This window comes from Phaseolus vulgaris, chromosome 6 (genome assembly GCF_000499845.2).
Source record: "Phaseolus vulgaris cultivar G19833 chromosome 6, P. vulgaris v2.0, whole genome shotgun sequence".
NCBI classification, from domain to species: domain Eukaryota; kingdom Viridiplantae; phylum Streptophyta; class Magnoliopsida; order Fabales; family Fabaceae; genus Phaseolus; species Phaseolus vulgaris.
This window is the reverse complement of record NC_023754.2, coordinates 30660259-30685917: the sequence shown is the minus strand read 5'-3', so window position 1 is coordinate 30685917 and position 25659 is coordinate 30660259. Positions and strand designations below refer to the sequence as shown.

General features: G+C 31.0%; 4 protein-coding genes across 6 annotated transcripts; 2 read left to right on the top strand and 2 right to left on the bottom strand.

Moving 5' to 3' along the window:
* Positions 1-2325: 2325 nt before the first annotated feature.
* Positions 2326-4548, top strand: LOC137832861 (E3 ubiquitin-protein ligase RZF1). Of its 2 annotated transcripts, none has more exons than XM_068641228.1 (4): positions 2326-3021; positions 3221-3487; positions 3609-3800; positions 4409-4548. In XM_068641228.1, the coding sequence occupies exons 1-4, from the start codon at positions 2442-2444 to the stop codon at positions 4444-4446; spliced, it is 1077 nt and encodes a 358-aa protein (XP_068497329.1). In that variant the 5' UTR covers positions 2326-2441; the 3' UTR covers positions 4447-4548. The 2 variants fall into 2 exon arrangements, with proteins under 2 accessions (XP_068497329.1, XP_068497328.1); XM_068641227.1 differs by having other exon boundaries at positions 2329-3021; positions 3167-3487.
* Positions 4549-6889: 2341 nt separating this feature from the next.
* On the bottom strand, positions 6890-9251 carry LOC137832860 (pentatricopeptide repeat-containing protein At3g49710-like). Its single transcript, XM_068641226.1, has one exon. It carries the CDS (start codon positions 9249-9251, stop codon positions 7083-7085), a length of 2169 nt encoding a protein of 722 aa, XP_068497327.1. The 3' UTR covers positions 6890-7082.
* Positions 9252-10133: 882 nt separating this feature from the next.
* On the top strand, positions 10134-13074 carry LOC137832859 (increased DNA methylation 3). 2 transcript variants are annotated; one of them, XM_068641224.1, is made up of 3 exons: positions 10134-10260; positions 10807-11759; positions 12620-13074. In XM_068641224.1, exons 2-3 carry the CDS (start codon positions 10835-10837, stop codon positions 12850-12852), a joined length of 1158 nt encoding a protein of 385 aa, XP_068497325.1. In that variant the 5' UTR covers positions 10134-10260; positions 10807-10834; the 3' UTR covers positions 12853-13074. The 2 variants fall into 2 exon arrangements, with proteins under 2 accessions (XP_068497325.1, XP_068497326.1); XM_068641225.1 differs by lacking the exon at positions 10134-10260 and adding an exon at positions 10300-10658.
* Positions 13075-13935: 861 nt separating this feature from the next.
* On the bottom strand, positions 13936-19478 carry LOC137832858 (uncharacterized). The gene is made up of 5 exons (XM_068641223.1): positions 18883-19478; positions 17205-17314; positions 16736-17107; positions 14898-15522; positions 13936-14517 (listed from the first exon to the last, which is right to left on the bottom strand). The coding sequence occupies exons 1-5, from the start codon at positions 19100-19102 to the stop codon at positions 14408-14410; spliced, it is 1437 nt and encodes a 478-aa protein (XP_068497324.1). The 5' UTR covers positions 19103-19478; the 3' UTR covers positions 13936-14407.
* Positions 19479-25659: the final 6181 nt, after the last annotated feature.

The following is a 25659-nucleotide window of genomic DNA, read 5'->3' as shown; positions in this document are numbered from 1 at the left end:
ATTATTCATTAAAATATTTTTTTAATGAGTACGTATAAAAAAAAACTATCTATTTATTGAAATTTAATGCAATTAAATCTATTATCATATAATATTTTTTTGTTATTAATTAAGGTTTGCTATTGTTTATCTATTATACTTCATACTTTTTTTATCGGCATATTATACTTCATACTTGTTTTGATAATCTAATCACGTAATTTTCTTTATTCAATTAAAATTTTGAAAAATTGATTTTATTGTAATATGAAGTGAACACATGAGACTCTTTCATATTCTTAGATAGAGTAAAAGGAAGTGGGTATCATTAAAACCCTTTTTTTCTTATAGAAAAAAACTTCATTGCAGTAATTCAATAATTGATTTATAATGAAATAAATAAAAAAAACCTTTCTCTCACTGAGATTAAGATTGATATTAAAATGTTTTTGTAGGTTAATAATTACTAGATCTTAAAAGATATTGTAAAGTATAATGAAATTAAATCCAACTATTACATTTATCTAAATTGAACCATTTTTATCCACATACCAAATATTCAATAAACTTCGTAAATTAAAATCTATTACCCTTCATATTTATTTTACATACAATTTTCTTTAATATTTTTTATTATATTATTATTTAAAAATTTAGTTAGGATTTTTCATCCACTTATGTCTAATAAGTCATGACTACGACATCACTATTAATTCAAAATCTTAAAACAATAAATTTATAATTTTTCTTCATTATATATTAATTGTTCATCTTATTTTTTCCGTTGAACCAATCTCACACACATAAAAATCATAATATTAACTAAAATTATAATGAATCTCACGTTTTTATTATTGTTAACAAGATCAAATACAAATATGTAGTTTTTGTTTTTTACACCCCATAGAGGTGTGTAAAGAAAATACCTATATTTGAAATCTTCTAAATTTGGTGAATTTTCTAGCAAGACATTATATAACTTAATTGATAAGAATTTTATTAGATTAATATATATATATATTATATATAAAAGTAGAAGAAATTTACATTATACTTTTTTTTAGAAAAAAATGACTTTAAAATTATATAATCCGAAAATTTATATTTTAAATAAAAAATGACAAATTGAGCAATTAAAAAATAATATTTAATAAAAAAATTCAAATTTTACATTCTAAAAGCTTTTTTCTTATAAAAAAACAATAAAATGGAGTTTTTCGTATTTATACTAAAAACGAGGATGAAAAAATAAATTCTCCATTAAACATACGTTTACTGGGCACAGTTCATTGAAAGCCTTGGAAACTTAATAAGTCTACAGTCAAATCTTAAATTCTTAATATTATATATTTTTAAACAAAATAAATAAATAAATAATAATAATAAAATAATAAAAATAAAATAATAAAAATAAAATAATATATATATATATATATATATATATTTCAATCTCTTCCATACTTGAGCAGCCTTTTATTCTAATAACTTGGTTTTAAATGCATTTGAAGATAGGATTGTATAGGTTTAAATAAGGTAAATAATTATTCTTTATTCTTCACCTTTTAATATTTAACAATTAAAAATAAATCAACATATTTTATTATTTTCTTGATTATATTAATCCACCTATTTTACTTTAATTATTTGTTTTATTTTGTTTCTCCCAATTCCCTCCTCTATACAAATGAACCACTCAACAGAAGTAATTAAGTTAAGGTTTTTTTTTTATACTTTTTTAAGTTTAAAAGACAACTTTAAAACTAAAGATAAAACAAAAGTTTTTAAAGTTAAAAGTAAAGTTATTTGATATAAAATGTTATTTTTTACCAATAAAGTTCTCATATAATTATCAAATCAATAAGATCAAAATAACTACTATTTGTATATTCTTACATCTTTAGATTAATTTAGTGTGAAGAATAAAACTTAAAAAAACTTCTAAAACCCCATCTAAAATTTTATTTCATCAAAAAATTTCTTAAAAAAAACACTTAAAAAACTAAAACAAGTTAAATCAAATACTTCCTTATTATTTTGCATCTAATCTAGGCTTGCTACTAAACATCCATGAAGAAAGAATATTGTATCAAAGAAGAGAAGTAATATATTGACAAAACGAAAAGAAATAATATATTGACAACTTGTACCGATCTATAACCTTATTTTTTTTCTAAAATTCTAATTTTCTTATTTTTTTTTAAATTCTAATTTTTTTTTGCATGAAGCGACAAAAATAAATTTTCTTCATATCATGAATCAGAGGCTATATAATAGAGCAGATTGTCAATATAATAGAGTAGATTGTGAATGTATCATTAGTGATATACAAACCTACAAAGAAAAAAAGTCCTCTATGTAAAACTTGCAATTATGATTCAAGCATCCTTTGCCTTGTGCAAGGGAGAAACAGTTTAGCAAGAAAAGCAAGCAGGAGTGCATGACATTAACCAAAGCAGATATCAATGGCAACAAAAGCAAAGGAATCCTTTTCTTGTGCCTCCAATCCTAGGCCATTCCTCTTCATCACGCACCCCTTTTTCATATCAAAACCATATAATACTTCCACCTTCTTCTGTCATAAAAACCTCGCTTCTTCCTCAAAACACACCAACCTTTTCACCCCAACACAGACACAATCCATGTCTCTAACAGGTCGTTCTCGTGTTGTTGTGAATGGGGTTAGAAGAACCAGAACTTTTCACTATTTCTGGTGCCTATATTGCCAAAGAACCGTGAGGTTACCCTTCACAAACAGTGATGGTTCCATATGCCCCTATTGCTTCCACCATCTGCGTTATGAGCTTGATATCTCAAGGCCAAGGCTTCTCATGAACGTGCCAAATAACCTGCAACCTTCACCAGCTACTCAGCTTTTGGATAGCTTGGCCCTTGTTCTTGATCCACCTCTAAGGAGGCAGAACAACAACCATTTCAACACAACCACACAATGGGAAACAGAGAATGAACATGGTTCAGATCACCATGCTTGGATTACACTTCGTTTTCCAAGGCCAACTCGTGCAGATAGGCCTATTTTTTCAGGTAATAACATGTTAGTATTTTAATATTTTTTTATATCATTTAATTCTAAACTTATATTTTATTATATATATTTGTTTTCACATCACGAGAGTTTGTATATAATTGTAAAAGTTGTAAAATTATCATTTTTGTATTTCTTCACCAGAAAACTTGGTTCCTCAGACCTCTGACATTGACACCCTTTTTGAGAATACATTAGATGATGACTTCATTAATGGGGTGATTGAGAACAGTAATAGAACAAGGCCACCTCCAGCAGCATCTTCTGCCATTTCTGCATTGCCAGTGGTGAAACTGACACAAGCCCATTTGGCAAGTGACCCCAATTGCCCTGTTTGCAAAGATGAGTTTGAGGTTGAGATGGAAGCCAGAGAGTTGCCATGCAAGCATTTCTACCATTCTGACTGCATCATCCCTTGGCTGCGCATGCACAACACTTGCCCTGTGTGCCGCTACGAGCTGCAAGGTGTGTTTTTTTTTATCACTAAAAAACGAATGAATAAATAAGAGTTATTTGAGATATACTTCAACCCTGTTACAAAAGAGTTATCTGAAACTCTTATCCTCTAACTTCCTTACAATATCAGGTGTGGTTACTCCTGATGCTAATTACAGTTTCCAAAGAGATGAGAATGACCTGAGTTTTGCGTTTGAGGAGATCTCAAACAGCTTGAGCTGGGTTTGGAACCACTTGTTTTCATTCTCGCCTATCCGTTCAGTCCTAGATTGGACACGCTCCTACTTTGATTTCCATGAAAATCGTCTTCGTGGTCGTGAAGGTAATGCCAAAATCATAATTTTTGCTTTTTTTTTTCACCATATTTTTTTTATCAACAAGAAATTAAAAAATAAATAAATGTGATCCCAGGAAAACAAACTCTCCAAGCAAACAAAACTCATGAAAAGATGCCTACTACTTACACAAAACCGCACACATTGCTAGCTAAAAACCAACCCCGGAAAACCACCACATAAACTAGCTAGCACCCGTCAAAACCAGCCCGACCCACCTAAAATTCAGCTAGAATTTCTAATCGAAAGAATACATATTAGGGATTCTAGACACCAATCAGAGAAGGAGAAATCCACTAGAGATACTTTGGCTGAAATTCAAGACCACATCTTTAGTTGAACCATGGAGAAAATTTCAGAATTAGCAATCACACCATCTTTAGAAATGTAGGTATTCCTATGTCTCATAACTAATCATCATCATGCAGCTAAAAAGGTATTTTGTCGTACAATAAATTATTACATGACTCAAGATTAGGCAGTTCTAGTAATTTCAGTGTGACACATAAGCTACGTAATGTTAGATCATATAAAAATTTCTTGATACCTTTAAGTTGCAAGTTTAAAGGCTGACCAAGGTGTTAGGAACCTGCAGGTAGGTCTTGGTGGCGATCATTGTTCATTATAGAGTGAGATCTCTGGAACTGAAACCTGGTTTATCATATCAGAATTATGGCAGTTGGTTAATTTTAAGCAGGTAATTAATGGTGCCGAGCACCTCATTTTCAAGGATGGAATTAATACAGAAGATCTTGAAAGCTGTTTCTGGTGCAACTGCCCACAAGTTATATTGAAAAAACATTGATCTTCACTAGTTTCCTGATTTTTATTTATTCTTTACTCTCTCTTAATCTATATACATTTTCTTTCAATATGAATGTTTGCGGTAATTTCTCTGCTAATTTTCAGTAGTCTTGCTTTGGGGCATTTTAAGGTGCAAATTATTGATTTCATTGTGTGCGGATACAAAATAAAAGGCAAAGAAAATGTAGCCAAACCAGAAAAGCCATTTGGTTTAGAAAGAAAAAAAAAATCAGTTATATAATTTGTGGTATGCATTTAAGAACCCACCACACTGCACATACCTAATAAATATTTATAAGATTCTTGTGTCTGATATGGTATATGATAAAAAAAAAGATTATTAATGCACATAACATTATAACCCTACACATTTTTTAGGTTGCTTTGATTTTCTGCTGGACATTATTTGCTTGTAAAATGTATTTATTTTATCAGCAAACATACTGTAAAGTAAATCTTTATGTAAGTGAAGCATTATTAAATTCTAAAGATGAAAAAAGAGAACTAGACAACATAAGTAGTTGAGTAGTGGTAACTGAATAAGGGAAAGTTGATGTCTCTAGTGAAGTGTGAAGAGAATGGTAGGATTGGATGTGTTTTTATTATCGATAGTTATGAAAGTGAACTTGCTCTATTGCAGTATATCAGGCTTTGTCTTGTGGTTTCTCGATCTTCCTTTTGTATTGTATTTTTGTGTGTATACGAATGGTTTTAACCAAGTCAAATTCATTGTGTTGTCTATTTAGTCAGTTTCACCTTATTATTGTATGAATTTGGCGATGAGGAGTATTATTTTCATGTTTTGTTAGAATCCCTGACTCATTTGTCCGGTATCATGAAAAAAAAAACCTTGCTCCTTTAAGTAACTTGTTTTTTAAGTCACATGTGGCTTCATCTGAAAGAGATGAATTACCTTCATCATCTGCAACTGGTGATTTGACTTCTACATGTTCAACTAGTTTCTCTTTCTTTAATGGGAGAGAACATGAAAGTGGATTTGGAAATGGTTGGACAATATTCTCCTTGCTTCCAATGTTGTGAGTATTAGTATATTCCCTTGAATGTTCTATTAAGTTTAAGCCTCTAAACTCTAGGAGTGTGTACATCATTTTAGGTTCTTTATGTTACTTTTTCTAGTTTTACTTGCTGATCTTTTTGTTTTGCAGATTTATATGAATTTGATAAGATGGTTTTCTATTCACTAATTGTTTGTACATATTTTATATTGCACAACTTGCAACCAAAGGCAAATTATTATTTTGGGGAATTTGCTACTAAGAATTTGAATACATGTTCTAAATGTCTTAGAGTCTTTGACTTTGCTCCAATTCATATACACCACACAAAAATGAGAGGTTAGTGGTCTCCCACCCAAAAGGTTCCGATTCAATCCAACAACAAAATATAATAAAGAGGAATTCCTTCAACACCTAACTAATCTTAATGAGAGTGTGAGTTGGCTTGTACAAAAGTTCTTATTCAACTGCCCAAAAATCTATAAGATAAGCCAATACAATATAAAAGTGCCCAAAACAAATACATGGATATATAAACCTGTTTATCAAGATACAAAATACCTGGTAGACGCTTGATTCCGGCTGGCTGATACCAAACCTCCTCACTTATCTCCAAGTAGCAGTGAAATTCTGATGTGCACTTGTCCAGAAAATCTGCTGCCGAACTTCAATGGTGCAACATCTTCACCTTGGTTCACAATGTTGTTATTTTTATTGTCAAGTAGACTCATGGTCAAATCTTTCAAGAAGGTACCATATTTAGAACTTGTAGATTTTTTTGCAAATTTTAGTTTCTCTTGTAAAATTAACATGCTATTGAGAATCACAAGTAAAAAGGTCCCAACATCAGTTAACACAGCAAGCCAAACAATCCCCAAATGTCAAACAATTTGTGTGTTCTGTATGTCAACAGATAAATAGTCTCATTGACAAAGGAAAACTTTGAAGACTTGCCACATATATTCCTTTCTGCATGTTGCATGTTAACATCAGACACCTTTTGGTGAGTTTGAATTTATTATTTGAAGTTTGTTTTATTCGAGATTGCTAGATCTTAAATTTCTGGGTAAATTATTATTCTTTAAATTCATTTGGTCCCACTATGAAAAGTTTCAGTGGATCTAGCAGATTCTTACAGTTTATTTTATCTCTGCAATTATTATTTTTTCTGCAATAAATAATGGTGATGGTGCCATCTCTCTGTATTTCCAAATTAATTGTTTGGTTCTCCTCCCGTGTCCACAGTTGCGACAATATAATATATAAATTCATATCTCCATATTCTACATTTTGGAGATTACACGTGTTTATATCAGTGTCGTATCCAGTATATGTGTCAATATCCTTGTTTGCTAAATAGGTGTTTACCCAAACTTGACTCAGGTGTGTAATTAGTAAGGTAGTAGTATAACCTTTTCCCACTAAAAAAGAAATATTGATTGTTTTTCATCACCAATAGTCCCTGCAGGAACATTGTCCTTCCTTAAAGCAATGAAATCTGTGAGTATCTCTAACAGTGATTTCCCTGCCAGTGATGGCTGAAATATGTTTGATGGCATTGTGACAATCACCACAAATTCTTAGGTTCTTCACAATCAATATAGGTACTCCTTCTTCAGTGGAGATCAGGCCAAATGCAACTGCCAGCTTCTCACTGTGATTTAATAACCTTCTTTCTTTCTCATTTCTCTCTAGCTCTTCACTTTTCACCAATGCCCATCTTATATCTGGTACATACCCTGCTTCCTTCATTTTCCTTAACAATTTCTCCATGTACACATGAATCTCTTTTATCATTGGATGTGAAGTGTCTTCAGCCACAAAGACATGCACCTTCTTATCTATCTCTATCCAACTACAACCCGGTTTCTTCTTCACTCCTCTTCCCCTCATCATCCTTTTAATGTTTGCAGCCTCGTCCCATCTGGAAGCACTGGCATACATATTTGAAAGCATTACATATGGAGCAGCATTATAAGGTTCCAGCCGGAGGAACTCATTGGCTGCTTTCACTGCTAGGTCCACATTTCCATGCTTCTTACACGCACCAAGCAAAGAAGCCCATTCAATAGAACCAGGATTAAATGGCATTGTTTCAATAATCCTCTCAGCCTCCCTGAGTTTGCCAGCCCGACCCAAAAGATCTATCATGCAGGAAAAATGTTCTTCTTCTGGTTCAATCCCAAACTTTTCTTTCATCATATTAAAATATTTCTGACCCTCTTCAACTTTTCCTGTGTGTGCACATGCAGAAAGAACAGATATGAAGGTTATGCTGTTAGGAGCAATATCTTTCTGCAGCATCAGTTCAAAAAGCCTGAGCGATTCAACTTCAACACCATGCTGTGCATAGCCTGCTATCATTGAGTTCAAAGACACCGTGTTATGTTCTCTCATTGTATCAAACACCTTTCTTGCATCATGAACATTCCCACATCTGGAATACATAGCTACAAGAGCATTATTCACTGAAATGCGATTATAAGAAATGTCTGATTTTATAGCCAATGCATGAACCTGTTTTCCCACAGAAGGGGATGACAAATTAGAACAAACACTAGTCACACACACAAAACTACAATCATCCGGACGAAAATCCTTGCGCTGCATCTCCTTGAAACACCAAAGGCCATCTTCAGACAAGTCTTCATACTGTGAAAACCCAGATATCATCGTGTTCCAAAGAACCAAATCAGGTGCATGAATCTCCTCAAACACCTTCCTACATTCCACCATGCCAGCAGCACACTTAGAATACAAATCAATCAACCCACTCCCAACATGTGAATTCCCATTGAACCCAGTCTTAACCATCATTCCATGAAACTGCATACCCCCAACCAAATCCTTAACACAGGTAAATGCAGTCAAAACACTGGCCATGGTAAACATATCAACCTTCAAATCCTTCCTAACCATCTCAATAAACAATTCCACCGCCTCCACCCCCTCCCGGTGCTGCCCACATGCCACAATCATTGCATTCCACGAAACCTCATCCCTGACCCCACCCTCCCCCATCTCCCTAAACACCCTCTTCCCCTCATTAAAAAACCCCTTCCTACTATAACAAGCGAGCAGTGCATTATTCACCGAAGCATAACAATCATACCCACACATCACCACAAAGCAGTGCAGCTGCCGAAGCAATACAACATCATCACCACAGGCGGTGATCACGCCAGACAGCGTGAACCCGTCAAGGCCCAATCCGAGCTCTCTAACTTCCTCAAAGAGCCTCAACACTGGCCCACACTCACCCCTATCAGCATAGGCCGCTATCAGGGTGTTGTAAGAGACCAAGTCTGGTTGGGGAGTTTCATCAAACAGCTGGTGGGCAAGGTGAACAAGGGAGTGTTTAGCATAAGCATTGATGAGGGTGTTGTAAGAGAAAACATTGGGGTGTTGAGTGAGGTGGAAGGAGATTTGGGCACTGTGGAGGGAACCACATTTGGAGTAGAGGAGGGTGAAGTGATTGGAGAGGTAGGTGGAGGGTGGGATGAGACACTTGAAGTAAAGGGCATGGAGGGTTTTGCCTGTAATCAGATCTCTTTGGGCTATACAAGTTTTGAGAAGGTTGCGGAAGGTTTGAACTTGAAAGGGGTACATGCATTGCATGGGAATTTGAGGTGTGGTTGACGCCGTCGTGGCGCCGCAGCGGTGCAGGTGCAGGTGAAACCGGTTGAGTGGATGATGAAGTTCTTTTTTCTGTTTTTTAGTATTGGTATGTATGAATAAGGGATGAATTGAATAGAAGAAAGAGAAAGTTACTGTGAAAGTTTTTAATTTTTATAGTTTTCTATATAAAAGTTTACTATTAATTTATAAATCTAAATGATTTTCTTAATTAAAATTATTTCTTATATAAAAGTCACAACTACAATCCCACTTGTTACTGGAAATTGTTATGATTTGTTTATGTTGTAAATGTTTTAATTAGTTATACAAATTTGTTCACATTTATTAGTTATACAAATTTGTACACAAGTATTTAATTTCTTGTAACTCATTATTTCAACCCTAAGTTAGAATACATACAAAGGGTTAAATTAGAGTATAGGTATATCTTTCAATAAAATATTTCTTTTAATATTTCATTATAATATTTTGTTATGATAATTTTTCTTTGAAATAAAATTTAAAAAATATAAAGTATTTAGGATACTTTAGGATAAATGTTTTTAGAGTCATATTTTTTTTTCAAAAAGGTGTAGTGTGAATAAAAGATAGACAATATTTGTTAAGTATACTCTCCTTTTAAAAATACTTGGAGTTAAACATGCACTTAGATAATAAATGTACTATGTATTATACCAACAACCAAGTATTTGTAATGATTGTTGTTACTTATGTTTTAATAAGTATAAAAATTAATAAAATTCAATAAGAAGTTTAAGATTGAACAAAAGTTATAATTATAAGTATATGCACAATTCCAATATCCCTATAATTGATATATTTATATATAGTAAACAAATTGCTACTTTCTTAAAAATAGATATTTGTATTTAATATATTAATTATTTATAATTTAGGTATACACGTAATATGGTATAAAATCTGTATATATACAAGTCCAAGATTCATTCCGCGTTGCGCGGCGCACGAAAACCTGCTTCGTCTACTTGTAAGCTTTTGACACTTCTATGTCTTAGTTCTTATTTTTAAAGTTTTTTTTTTTTGCATTTGATGATTAGGGTTTGTTTGAAGTTTTTTTTTTGCATTTGAAGATTAGGGTTTGTTGAAGATTGCTGTTAGTTATAGGCCTCACAGCGGTATTACTGTGACTGAGTGTACTGAGAAGAAACCTCATAGCAAACTCAAAACTGAAACTTTTTATCTTACTCTCTCACAAAACCCTAAATCTCTCTTCTAAAAAGATCATTATCCTCTTCACAAAATCCAATAACTGGATAAGACTCTCAAAGTTATGTGCCTTGAGAATGCCATTAAGAGGACCAACATTAGAAGACCCTCTAGTGTGACTAGGCTTTTATAATAGTCTTCAAAAGGATTGGCTAAAAAGTAAGATATTTTGAATCTATTCATACAAAACAGAGATATGTATTTGTTTGACCTGAATTTTTATTATCTTATTAGAAATTGCAAACTATACATATAATTTTAAATAAATATTGTGTATTGTTGTAAATTCTCTTTTTTGCTCTTTCAGGTGAGCTTGAATGTGAATCTGGGCACTCATGGATTCAAAAGGAAATCTTATTTACAAGAGAAGGTCCGCCAGTGTTAACCCAGTAGCAACTGACAGTGATAAGAAGTTTCTCGTTGATTTCATGATCAGTACTTATTTGGGACCTGATGTCATGTCTCATAATCCAAGATTTTCTGTTACCCAAAGACTAATGGTTGGATCCCCACCCTACACATTGAGTGATTTGGGACCTTCATATGTTACCATTTCTTTTTTGGAGAGATTGTATTACAATCTTCTCAGATATTCTTCTCCTGAACTTGTCTTGGATCTCAGTATGTTCCATATGTATCTAAAAGGAAAATTATTTTTGCCCTCTTCTGATTTTACGCTGGATGACAAGCAGTTCACCAGTTTTTTTCCTTTGGATCTTCATGAGCAGAAATGGTACCCTGATAGCTTCAGAATTGTGAGAGGGATTGTTGTAATTGATGATCCTCCTATGACATGCATCAAAGAGGAGGATTTAAATAGATTCAAGTCTTTAACTCGTGTCAGCACTCTCAAGTTAAACCTTAGTGAATATTTGAAAAATAAAGATGGTGACAACTGTGTGAACATAGGGCCAGAGAGTAGTCAAAATGGGAAATGTCAATCAGGAAAAATTCAACAAGGACACAAGAGAAAGGATATTGATGACACACTGCCAATACCAGAGTTTTGCCCTATTTTTCCTACAAAACAAAATGTGAAGGTTGATTCTTCCAAGAACACATGCAAATCTGACGGGCCAACATTCATGCCCCTTCTATCTGTTCCTGATGCTGGAGTCGAGAATCAGGATTGCTCTCTTGTTTTGACAGGGACAGCCAGAAAAGGAAAATTTGGTCCATCTGTTGGTATGGTGGATCTTGGTATTGGTGCAAGGGCATATCTATTCCGAGTTTCCTTAGCTGGGGTACAAAAAGATTTGAGTAAGTTCCTCTCTTTTTGTTTATTCCAATTTTTCTGTTTTTTAAGGGTCTGTTTAAGTAAACATTTCTGAAGATTATTTTAATGAAAAATGAGAATAAGAAAAACCTGAAAGTTTTTCATAAGTGTTTGATTGTATTTTACTTAGAATAGGTTTTTAACTATAATTATGAATATAACATCAATCATAAAAAATAATGCAGAACGTGTACTGTTAGTTTGGTTTGGTTCTGATTTTATATTAAATTTAACTCAAACTGCTTTTGGTTCTGGGAATTATCTATAAGAAATCAAACCAAACTGGACTGCGAACATTTATGACTGAGATTCAAAAATTTATCACTGAAATACAAAGTGGAAAAGCAATTATAGGTCTAAGAAAACTGATCGAGGAGGAGAGTATTCGATTAAAATTGTTTGAGAACTATGATTAAAAGAATGACATAGTGCATGAGGTAATAAACATAATATACTCCTCAAGTCAATAGAATTGTTGAAAGAAGAAGTAAAATTGAGCTTGATGTGGTTAGAAGTATGATAGAACAAAAGGGATTTTAATGTTGGTGATGGTAACTTGTTTGTGTGTAGAAAAACCTTTAATAAGTAAGAATATGAACTTCAATGCTGTGACATCTTTTAATATTGGGTTGGCAGCAGAAGTGTAAGACAATTTTCAATTGCAAGTGGCTTCGATTAGAATCTGCTATCTATTCATTATTGTCAAGTGGTTCCTTTTTCAGAAAAATCCATCAATCTTCATCTAATGATAAATTCATAACTCCCTAACCTGCACTCATGTTTTTCATAAAGATTCTTTCTTGATTATTTATTTGATGGATTATATCATTTCACTTTGTAACAGGTCAGTTCAATTGTGATGTTGAAACTAATGGGAGGGTTCTGATCACTGGGGTGGTAAATGGTGGAAGAACTATAAAGAAACAATCACGTGTTTTTCATATGAAACTTCGGAGGTTATGCCCACCTGGGCCATTCACACTTTCATTCAATCTTCCAGGACCTATTGATCCAAGACTCTTCACAGCTAACTTCAGGGCTGATGGCCTTCTTGAAGGAATTGCAATCAAGCAGTAGTTAACTGGCAAGAGTTGGGAATCAAGCTTTTTTAAGCAATTCTAGAGTTTCCAAATGGCGAGAACCCAGATATGTCTTTTTTAGAGAATTGTTAATGACCTGATTTTGTTGGTAACTGTTAAGTACAATGTTCTAGTTTTTTTTGGTGTTCTTGGAATGATTTTGTTGGACTAGTTAGAAAGAGATCGCATACTGCCTCCTAATTATGGCCTGTTTGGTTAACTTTTGTTCTCTCATGTAGAGTTCTAGTTTTACTTCAATTTGTTGAGTTTTACTTTGATTTGATGACTGAAAATGTCTACTAAACTATGTATCATTAAATTGATTAAGTTAGTGTAGTAAATTATCGAAAAGATCATACTTACTAATGGACCAAAATAAGACTTTTTACATCTAATGACCCAATTGAAACAAAAAAGTTTAGACAGAAAAACTGAAATTTCATTTTAACTAAATTATAATATTCCAAACAATCCATTAGGAATCAAACTTGTGCGACAATGTGAATAATCAATGTATTTTTTTATTATTCTTTGGCAATATTGGTTAGTTTGTGATATACTACTTAAAAAAATTATTAAATAAAAATAATTTTAAAGATAAATAATTAATTGTTACGTTATATTTTAAAGATTAAAAAATTATTAATTTTTAAATTTATTTATATTATTGATATAAATATTTAATTAATTATAAGATTTTAATTATTAATTATTTAAATTTTAAATTTGATAATAAAAATTAATAATTTTTTTTAATTTTTTAAATAGTATTTAATTTAGTCAATTTAATAACTAATTATTTTTTTATCAATTTTCTAAAAATTGATAATTGATTTCCTTTAGGAGATTAAACGATAACCATGATTATCGATGAAAATGTTTTTTTCTTTCTCTCTTTCACTTCTCATACTTCAAATCGAAATCTAGGTACGGCATCTCTTTACAATTTTTCTTGACACTATAATTCCCGATAATCCTTTAAGAACACATGCAATTAACTGTTACTTTTCTCTTACCATTACCTTTGACCACTTTTTTTAGAGTAAAAGTTCTGTCTCGACTACAGAGCACAGTGATGGTGTTTCTTCATGGATGAATTTGAATTCTTATTTTCTTTCAAAAGCAGAGAGAAGGTGGGGAGCATAGAGCTATACAAGTGTGACTAATTTATCTCTTTGCTAGATATTACTGTAGATGTTTTACAGATTCAGATGCTCAAAGAACCCACATTTCTTTGCTTATCATACACTTGATTGAATACAAGGGCTGGTTCTTCTGACATCTGAAAGCCAATTTTGCTCTTGATCACGCTGTTTGTTAGTTGACCCCTTTGGGATCAATTTCATGCTTCATAGAATATGTAGTAGTACTAGATGAGAGGCCTGCCAATTTTCTGGCTTTGACCCTTTACCCACCGGAGCTTTACATGGTGGTTGCATGCTTGAAGTAAAATTAAGGCAAATTAAAATTGAACGGAAGCTTCTTCCTTCTTCTATTATCTGAACAAAACTTGCAAAGCATCATTGTTCCTTGCATGTCTCCAGGATCCTTCATCAGGCAACATCCACATCATCAAATGTGTCGTTGAGAAAAACAAAATAAAGCAACAGCATACAAAATCCCATTAGCAAGATTTTCCCACGGAAATCACCACCTGCTGAAGCTGCACAGAATAAAGAAAAAGGGAAAAGTAAAAACAAAGTTTTAAGAAGATACAGCAAATCAAGAGAAGACCATAATTCAATTAGTTTATTGTGTATAAAAAAATCCGAGTCATCTGATACAGCAACTGGTGATTTTAAAGGTGATATAAACTACAACTACTTTCTACTTGACATGCATGTAAGGTGATGATGTGTAAAAGAAATACTGAGTAACCATGCTAGTACCAAAAAGATTGGTGGCTCCACAAAGTAGAACAAAAACTTTTAAAAGAATGCTTAAATAATATGTTGTCAGCATTATGCAAATCTTATCAGTTCCAAGTTTCATATAGCCAAGTATGAGAAACAAAGGTGAGTCCACGTGATCAGATACACTCACATATAGAGGATGGAGCAAGTAACTGAGACACCACTTTTTTAGATGTTTCTACATCCTGCCGAAGCATGGATCCATGGGACAGATCAGAAGCTTCCTCAGTGGTGTGGCTGTAATAATTTGAGGTAGGAGCAGCAGAAGGTGAATAATCAGGGGAAAATGATTTTGGTGAAGAGATGGGATGATGCACGAAGCCACTATATGGACAAGGATCAGGAGGATGCTCAGGCATAATAGAGGGTGCAGGTGAAGATACTTCACAGTCAAAACAAGGAGGTTGCTCAGCAGTTGGTGGTGATATTGGAGTGTTGGGACTAGCAGGATGTGGTGAAGTTGATGGCTCAGAGTGATCAGTTAACTGTGGGGATGGAGCAGGAGAAGGAGAAGGAGAAGGTGAGGAAGAATGAAGTTTTTTCTTCAAGAAAGAAGATAGTCTGACTTCTTTAACTCTGCCAAAAACTGAGTTATCAAGGCCAAGATTTTTGCCAGCAGAGCCTGTTATTGTTTGAGCTAATTGTCTTAATCTTTGGGGCAAGAGGCTACCAAAGCCTGGCATGACTGAAGCCTGGACTACTACTGGAGGAGCTATCGTTGAGCCATTTTCATTTGTTATTTGCACGTACACATTCTGCCAAAAAAAGTCACATGGTGTTAGATATCAGTGCAATGCGAACAATATGTGTAGATGCTTATATTAGCAACTGAGAGTGGACTCAAATAGGATTTAGGATAAGGTAGATTCAATGGATTGACTTTTCTGCATCACCAGTGAAATTTCCATACCTCAATTACAACACGAGACAAAAACATCATTCTCATTAGATTCATTTTGGACTATGCTTCTTTGATTGTGCAAAGAATGAAAAAGTACAAATTGGATATCAATAAAATGTAAATAACAAAAAAGGCAATAATACAAGATGATTTTTCTGAATTCCAAGGACTAAAACAGGTAAACTTAAATTTTCATTTATGACCAACAGGGCCATAGCCATAAGTTTTCCCATCCCAGTAAAACCTATATAGAATTTGTTATGTTTGAGCAAAAAAGTGCTAATAGTAATAATAATAATGAACAATTCTTATGGAATAAATTTCTGCTGCCTTTGTTCTCTATGTTAAAAATTGGACATATTTCTTTCTCCTTCCATAAAGATTTCAGTGAATTGCTGCTCACAGGGAAAAAAAGTTATAATTACATTTTTGGTCCTCTACTATGACTAATGTGTGATTTAGGCCTCACGATTTTTTTGCTCAAATTGAATCCTCAAGTTTTTCAAAACGTCCCACAATTAAGTTCTTCCATCATATTCTCTCAATAAAACCTTCAAAATCTTAATTTCTACTAAAATAATTGAGGGTTTAGAAAAATTCACTGAAATTTTAATGGTTCATAAGTCATATTCAATTAAAACTCTGCATGACGTAAGACTATGGTTTTGAAGATAAGGAAAATTGGGATTTTCTAATTTTAGGTAAAATAAGATGCTTTGAGTGGTGGATTTTGAATGGAAGAAGTTTAAAATAGTTTAATTGGTTCAGTTAATATAAACTTTGAGAAGAAAATGAGAATTTGAGAGTTTAAATGAGTGTAATATTGGCAAAAGAACTTCATTGTAACAATTGAACAGTTGGGAATTAAATTCAAGCAAAAAATTATTGAGGGGAAAAATGATCCATATGACATAGTAAAGGGACCAATGTCTTTTTGTCATTAGATTCAAGTTGAGTCTGACAGAAATCTGAAAAAGATTACAGCTTTAGAGTTTTAAGAGAGTGCCATTTATAAATCAAACTGAAACCCTTGAAAATAACAAGTGAATGAGATTAGGGGACTGTACCTCGTCAGAGTTTAGATGCAATCCAAACTTCAGTTCATCCTTGAAGTCATCAAAATTCTCCAATACTTCAGATATTGAATTGTTAAGAGTAAAATTAAACAGAACCTCAGGCATCTGCCAAATGTAAGCAGACTGCAGTGGTATTACAGTTAATCCTCCAGGAAACTTCAAGATTTCAAATATTGATTCATTCCCAAATATTGATTGTGTCAAAGTCAGGTTAGATTGCTTGAGAAACAGTTCAATCAAAGATGACCTGAGCACACTCAGGGACACTGGATTTATTGAACCATTCATTGGATCAGAGAGAACACCAAACACCACATCAGTACAGTTAGGTGTAATACTTTGGTGCATGGACAGGATAGCCACCTGTTAAGATAAAATTGCTCATAAGTCCCTTTGTATGCCCAAACAGAATCCTAGGAAAAACTGAGGATATAATAACAGAATCATGGTAGAAAGAAACCTTTGTATTTGGTAGAGCTATTTCACCATATATATCATATTCTAACGTTTTAACATATGGAATAAGCTGTGAAACCGGTTTTTCCAGTCTGAAGGATGTCTGAACAGCAGCTGGAAGTATTTTCAAGGAAAACAAATCATCAATAAACTCAGTAATGTCATAAGAATTTTAACAGAGATACAGTCTACAATGCAGAAGATTGATCTTAGAAGAATAACAGAAAAAGAGATCAATACACAAACTTACTAGGGACAGTTGTGCAGATCACATATTGCACAAAACAAAGGATATGAACAATAAAAGGACTTTGGTTTTCACCAGTACAGATTTGCAATCTGCAACCTAAATAATTTACTCATATTGAAGGTAGTCACACAATGCTAGGCCATCAAAGAAGCACAGTTCTTTGACTTGAGTGGATCATGTTTTCCATCCATGTTCAAATCTTAGTGAGGTAAGGTTTTTGTTTGTTGCTGTTGTTAAAATCTTTGAAACGCACAGTATTCCAGGATTCCTAAGAACATCCTAATATTCTCCAACAGGTTATAAAAATCTCAGGAAACTAAAATGTAATACTCCGTGACGAAGCATTGTTAGGCTATGTTATAGCAGTGAGCAGCTGACTACAACTTTCAAGATCAATATACATAATTACCCATAAACAAGAATTGTAACTACTAACAAGTTTTTATTATATAAAAAGAATTGAAATACAAAAGGTATCACGAGTTGTCTATATGATCATCTGAAGGGAAGAAGAGAAACTGCTTATATCAACCAAATAGAATGTTCTAGTAAGGGTCTTGCTAATGAGTCCACCAGCACTTGTTAAGGGTCAACAATAAGTCAACCACTTACTGATAATTTAGAACTTCATTCAAACAATAAATTTACAAATTCTCAACAAATTTACTCCAATGTTTAGTTCCGTGTAAACTAATTTTACAAACATTTTTTTAATACTCTTACATAGAGTAACTCGTAGCAATCAGCATTTTAAATTCTTGAGCCAATATAAGCAATACATATACAAACTTTCACCAAATTCATGGGTATCACATTAGCCCATACCAAAGTTAAATCCAAGACAATTGTGCACACACAATCAAACAGACAAAAGCAGATAAGCATGTCAGATGCCAAAATCAAATGCATTAATTATACAGAACATTAATGATATATTCTTGCGGTTCCTCTTGGCATGTACTGCATCAAATAATTTTTGTTCACGCAACTTTTCCTAAAAATCTATACAAAAAATCCCTACATTTGTATTTCCAGAACATCAACTAAACTGATAACAAACACCATACTCAAACTAACCACTGCACATCTACATGAATAGATATAATTCCTCATTGAACAGATAAAGAAGAAACTCTGCAGTAGTTCACTCAAAACACCACAAAATCGAATTTTGAGAACAAAATCATAACCAAAGCCCAATTACTTCAAAACCCGAATTCCCGATAACCACTCAGTAGCACCCCCAAGATGACTGATATCAAATACACGATCAAAAAGATAAAATTTCCAATCACTGTAATACTAAAAAATTGACAGTCAAAATATCAAACAACCTAAATGCAAAAAATTCAAAAGTTCCCATATGCCATAAGACCCAAAACCACCAAGAAGACAATTGTTGAGAAAGAAAGAAAAGGCGATTGAGACTGACCCTTTTGCTTAATCACATCTCTTGCATCAAAACTATAAGTAACGGTGTGCCTAGGAAGAACCCAGAAGAGTGAAGAAATCAAAGCCGACAAACTGAGTAGGAGAAGGAACAGACACTTGAAACTGAAGGGTCGAAGAAGGAGCCACCAGAGTGGAGCCTCAACCTCACTCCCACCACTCAGCCCTTCTTCTTGCACATGCTGTTGCTCATTTTTCCCCATTTCCAAAGCATCTGGAATCACCACCACACCCTCTCTCTCTCTCTCTCTATCTCTACACAGCACAACTCAACAAGAAGAATAAGAATAAGAGACCAAAGGGTTCATGGGATTGTTGGTCATCACACCCTTTTCTCTCTCTCTCTAGAAAACCCCATTAAACCCACTTCCCTCTCTTAACTGTAATCTACCTCTACCTATACTTGTAAATGTAAAGTTTCACCCTTTTTCTTTCAATTTTTTTTTTAATAGGGCTAACTTTTAGGCTACCGAACGTTGAGGAGAAGCAAAGGTGAAAGAGAAAGATAAAGAGTGTACCAGCATAAAGCCAACCGAATATTATGTTACCACCATATTATTATCCTCATCATTATCACACACTAAATTATATCAAAATAAATAACTACCACCATTTCTTTTTTTACTATATTTTTCAATTCATTTCTATAAAAACCAATCCCGTTCTTCACAAATCTGCACTCCAGATTCTTTCCTCAAAATGCTAGCTGTTAAATGTTATTATCTTATTCCAAATTTTCAATACCTGCTACTATTTGGTTATGATTTTTTATTTTTTTTTGAGTTGGCTTCTACTACCACAACTACAAGCATTTAATGACATATTTTCCGTATACATTATTAATTAGTATATTATTTTATTTATTGTGTATTTATTTTATTTTTTATTAATGTTCTCGAACGAGAACTATTCAAACACTTTTTTGTCGGTCTGTTTCCACTTCATCATTTCTCTTAGTCGAACTCTCACCTTCTCGCTCTTTCATTCCTCTTCCTCACTTGTTCCGTTCGAACTCAGATGATACTTGCAAAAGGTACTTTAAAGCTCAAGTCAGATTAGCACTCGACATTCAGTATTTAGGATTAGATGATTACGTACTTGATATTTTGGGATATGTGATAATTTATATAATTATTGTGAACTGATTGTCGCTAATGTCGATGTTGATCTTATCGATCGATTTAAACCAAAATTTAAAAATACTGAATAACCGTACAATTAATGTAATCAATTTATCTAATTATATGATGAATTAACTATTGATACAAATTATAAGGTAATAATTTGTAATTTGTGGTTTGATTAATCCTGTTTAGAGGTGTGTGATTGAGAAGAATATTTGAGTGGAGAATGAATGTGGTTAGTTTAAGTGAGGAAGAAGGTAGGAAGAGGCACGTGGGGGCATTGAGGAGTGGAGAATCATGTTATTGGTCTCTTCACCAATGAGACTAATTATATGTGCACGTTCTAATTCTCACACCCAAACAACACTTTCCACTTCCTCACCATCATCATCATCATGCATATTTATGTTTTTTAATGCACCATCAAAACGCGTTTTCTCAAAACTAACTTTTCTTCTTCTTCTTTCATCAACAAAACTACTCAAATCTTAATTTAATTAATCTCTTATTTAAATATCACTCCCATCTTAATATTTTAATAAATGGTTTACTTTTGACACTGCACCTGAAATGTTTCACTGCCATAAGTTTCAATAATTTATCATTTATTTCATTAAAGTTGTTTTTGGTATCATTTCTTTTTATTTCGATGCCTCTAGTGATTGGTGACTAATATTTGATTGTACGTTGCACTTACTTCAAATATTACAACATCAACACGTGTTTAGAGTAAGCTATTATTTTACACTGTTAATGATTTCATTCAAAAATAAAAAAACATTGTTTTTATCTATAAATATTTTAATTATAGTCATCAATTTTCTAATTTGAAGAGGTTAAACCATAGCATCTAATTTTACAATTAATTAGCATGGCTGTGTAAATGAAGAAGATAAGTTACCAACTTAAAAAGCAAGAAAAAAATTGTGTCCACTAATTTAGAGATAAGAACAAAGGAAGCAAAGGAGGTGTGATAATCTAGAATCTTGCAATTAGAAACCAAAAAGATAACCAAAAAAGTGTGCCATAACTCACATTCCATAAGGATATGGTTGGTGCATTTTTCTTTTCTTAAAGCAAAGAGGACTTCGTTAATTCAAAGATAGAGATTTTGGTGACACTTGTTTTGTTGTCCATTAATAACCTTTTTCTTAATCCAGTTTTAGAACAATAATACAAACAAACATATCATTAAAACAATGATAATGATAAAAATATTAAATGTGTTCGATAATTTCAAAAAATTCTATTTTATGAATTAAGATTAAAGACAGTTTATATATATCTTTCTTCCATAACTTATAAATATGTATTTTATAAATAAATTTGTAATAGAATTTTAAACTTTAAAACGAACAACATCTTAATTACAATAGAAAAGAACATAATAATATTATCTGAACTAATTTAAATATTATAACAAATTAAAAAACATAAGTATAACTTTTAAATTATAATACAAATCAACAAATTCATTGTCAGTTTGGTTTGATCTTAGTTTAATCTATTATTTTTAACTTTAATGTAATTTCAACCTTTATTTTTAAATAGCTGAAAATAAAAGGATCAAATTATATCAATATAAAGTTACATTCAATATTACATCATTAATAATTTTATATAAAAAGTTATTTTGATCTATATGACCTTAAATTATAATTTTATAGTATATTATGATGATTCTTGTTAAATTTTATTAAAATTGAAAACTATTGAGTTTTATTTTATCTTTTTTTTTTCATTTAGTGAATTATGTATTGGTAACGTCTTATTAATATGTTTAATAGAAATTGGTTGGTAACATTGTCTATTACCTTGCAAACAACATATGGTTAAGTTTTATTACGTAATTAATATTACAAGAAAATTATTAAATAATAATTAAATTTAAAGACAAAAAATAAATATAGATTAAATTAGAGATAACTAAAAAAATTACTGATATATAAAGTATTTTCTTTATAAAGTAATTTTTAAATTGATATTTAACCATTACTTACAAAGGTTTTTACTACTAACTACTTTATATTTTAAATTAGTCTATAAATATTAGTAGATAAAACCTTGGCAACTAATTTAGAAACTAATTTAAAAATAATTTTATCAATTTTTATTAATAATAGAAACCACTTTATATACCAATAATTTTTTAGTCTCTAAAATAGTACCTAATATAGTTAACATAGTGACTAATTATTTTAGTTTCTAAAATTAATTTTTATTTAATAATTTTTTTAGTGTAAATATTATATATATATATATATATAAGTCTAGAGTTGAAATATAATTTATATATGTAATTTGTTGTTGATCATTATTGTAATTTGTTTGTCACTTCTTGTTTGAGATAGTTATTTTGTTTTTTTGTGTAATCAATGTGTTTATTATTGTAGGTATATTCATCACGTTTGTAGATAACTATCTTATTTTTTTCTCTTGTTCTCTTCAGTTTTCCTTTAACCATTAATTATGCTAGATAATGTAGTATTTTAATATATATTTCTATTTTTGAGTTTCTTGATGTGATACCAAACAAATAAGCATAACAAAATGGTTAAATAATTCATATTATAGTATAGTTTGAAAGGTATACATTACCATTGATTTTTATCTATATAGGTAAAATATGACATAATGGGAAGATATTGAATGATGAACATTTGTTGTAATTTATACGAATATAATTGCATGTGAGCTGTGATATAACTCTTCAAATAATTATTTTATAAAATAATTTCATTGTCAATGACATGTAATTATTAATATGGCCTTTAGGAAATTATTATAAAATTAATAATTTCTCATATATATGAAAGGTTGATCATGTCAATATAAAATTATTTTACACTGTTATATAGATATTTTTACGTCAAATTGTTTGTTGAAAATATGATGAAAAATATTTTAATTTGTATAATTTATAATGATATATGTGAAATATATGTCCCAATATAATTCTAGATGGTAAAATTTTGTTTTTTTATTTACTCTGTTATTTCATTAAATAATAGCTATTTTATTTGGGTGAAATGCTATCAATATCAGAATTATGGTTTTTTTATAAATAAAAATATTCTATTTAAAAAAATAAGTCGCTTTGATTAATTTATTTGGATAATTAGAAAATTATTGCTTCGTTTTTTAAGATGTAATTAGAACCAAAATATTTTGTTAACAACTGTTATAAAAACACCTAACAAAGATGTTTAAGTAAAATATGTATAACTATAAACAAATTAATATAAATATATCTCGTTCTGAAAAAAAAAATCCATATATTCCAAAAAGCTTGCGTTTATTTTAAAATATTAAAGTTTATTTGTTTTTTAAATAAGAACAAATATAAATATTTTGCAATAGCACTATGAAAGTAATTTTATTTCTCGAGAGATACTTTATTTTCATTTGTTGAAAATACAAAAGTGACAACAACTTATTTATTTACCAAATTAAAAGTACAAACATTTAAAAAGAAAAAAAATAGCTAGGAAGAGAAAATAAAGAAAATGGATTTTAAGACGAAAGGGAGAGAACAACAACCGTAAATTAGGTAGGAAACAACGGAACGCATATACCACCAATTGTGTTAGATAAACCATGTTACCAATAAATAACTAATAATAATAATAATAATAATAAATAAAATTATTAATATTATTGTAAGGACTAAAATATTATTTTATAATAAAAGTAATATAATTATAATTATATTTAAATATTTTATTATTAAAATAAAAATAATATATTTTTAAAATAAAAGTTCCAAATTTTTCTTGTAATGTTTATTTTGTTTATTGAAAATAGATGTTATTTTATGAAAACAGTTTGTCGTTAAAACAAGTGGATAAATGATTCACAATTTAAATTAATTGATTGTATTTCAAAGTTAAATTTGTTTTTACTTGTAAAGTGATTTTAAATGAGATATACTTGCTTTTTGCCTCAAATCCACTTAGCGGTATTTTGATGCGCTCAAGTGTATTTGTGTTCTCGACTTCAAATCTGTTCAACGCCACTTTCCTATGCTCAAGCGGATGAATATGTAGTTTTTTGGGGTGTTTTCTACCTCAAATATGCTTTGTGCCAGCACCCTGCGCTTAGCACCAACACCATGTGCTTAGTGCCAACATCCCATGCTTAGTGCATACATTTGATTACATTAATGCAACTTAAGTGTTTAAAACAAGTAAATCTAATATTTATCAAATGTAAAGTAAATATTATTCATATATTCAATTGATTTGTGAAATTTTAATATTATGTGATTAATGTTGATATTTCCTAACTATTTTAAAAGTACAAATTCCTGTGTGATTGAATGGTTTGTTGACAAGTGAGATTAACTATGAATCATGTGGAATGTTATTGAGACAGTATTTTCAGAAAATAAAACACTGTGTTGAGATTATTAGGATGTGCATTGATTACAAATTTGTCTATAATGAGATATCCTGACTCTACTAGTATATTGAGATCGTATAAACAAAAATTATCAGGTGGTAAAAGTCGAAGGAAGTTCATATGAGTGAGTCTGCAATTTAAAAAATAATTGTTTTGACACATAATATGGATTAACCCTATCACATGATGTGATTTGATTCAGATATTCATATGTACAAACAACCGTATGTAGAGATATCACAACAAGTACAAATATTTGAGTTTAAATCAATTCACAAGTCTTCCAAAAGTAATGTCAAGTGTGGACATGAGTGATGTTGAACATGAAATAGTTGTTAACACTTGATTGTTTAGTAAATGGAAATTGATAAAATGTGATGATTCACATGTTCATCATTGTATTCATTGAATTGGATGAAATATTGCATTATATAGTTAATTTTGCTAATATGTGTCTATCACAAAAATAATTAAAATAAGTAAAAAAAAAGAAAAGATTTATGTTAAATATATTAGTTGAATTAATGTGGTAGAAGTTGGAAGCGTGTGGGTTTGTTTTGTTTGAAGAGAGGGTTAGTTTGGTGCAAGAGTTGATGAGAAAAGAAAAAAAAAAGAAGCATCGAACCAACCAAGAATTTGATAGACAATACGTAGCAACTTTCTTGGTGGTTGGATTGTTCACATATGCTTGTCTTCTCCTAACTACCTACTAACTCCACCTCCTCTTTTCCTATTCCCAAATATTTCCAACCATTTTCTATAAACCCTAATTCTATTTAACATACCCAATCATTTTCATTCATGTCTAATATATAATACAAATAACTTATCAACATTTCTCACAACACCTCCATAAACTTATGCATTCAATCAAATTGCAACTGATTTTCGAGACTAAAATAATTAGTTATAAAATTAAAGACTGAAAAAATTATTGATATCTAAAGTAGTTTCTATTATTCATAAAAATTTATAAATTAGTTTTTAAATTGGTATCTGCCAAAATTGTAGCTACTAATATTTTAGATTATAAATTAGTCTATAAAAGACTAATTTAAAATCTTAAATATTAGTAATTAAAATCCTGCTAACTAATTTAGATATCAAATTAAAAATTATTTTATAATTTTTTATTAATTGTAAAAACGACTTTAGATATCGATAATTTTTTAATCTTTAAAATATTATCTAATTTTTTTTTATTTAATGATTTTTTTTAGTTGAAGGTGAATTTG

Coding starts and splice junctions, on each gene's coding strand:
- LOC137832861 (XM_068641227.1), top strand. CDS start 2,442: ATGGCAACAAAAGCAAAGGAATCCTTTTCTTGTGCCTCCAATCCTAGG. Junction 3,022..3,166: donor AGATAGGCCTATTTTTTCAG/GTAATAACATGT, acceptor TTTCTTCACCAG/AAAACTTGGTTCCTCAGACC. Junction 3,488..3,608: donor GTGCCGCTACGAGCTGCAAG/GTGTGTTTTTTT, acceptor TTACAATATCAG/GTGTGGTTACTCCTGATGCT.
- LOC137832859 (XM_068641224.1), top strand. CDS start 10,835: ATGGATTCAAAAGGAAATCTTATTTACAAGAGAAGGTCCGCCAGTGTT. Junction 11,760..12,619: donor TGGGGTACAAAAAGATTTGA/GTAAGTTCCTCT, acceptor ACTTTGTAACAG/GTCAGTTCAATTGTGATGTT.
- LOC137832860 (XM_068641226.1), bottom strand. CDS start 9,251: ATGCAATGCATGTACCCCTTTCAAGTTCAAACCTTCCGCAACCTTCTC.
- LOC137832858 (XM_068641223.1), bottom strand. CDS start 19,102: ATGGGGAAAAATGAGCAACAGCATGTGCAAGAAGAAGGGCTGAGTGGT. Junction 17,315..18,882: donor AGATGTGATTAAGCAAAAGG/GTCAGTCTCAAT, acceptor AAATACTTCCAG/CTGCTGTTCAGACATCCTTC. Junction 14,518..14,897: donor ACTTGCTCCATCCTCTATAT/GTGAGTGTATCT, acceptor TATTCTGTGCAG/CTTCAGCAGGTGGTGATTTC.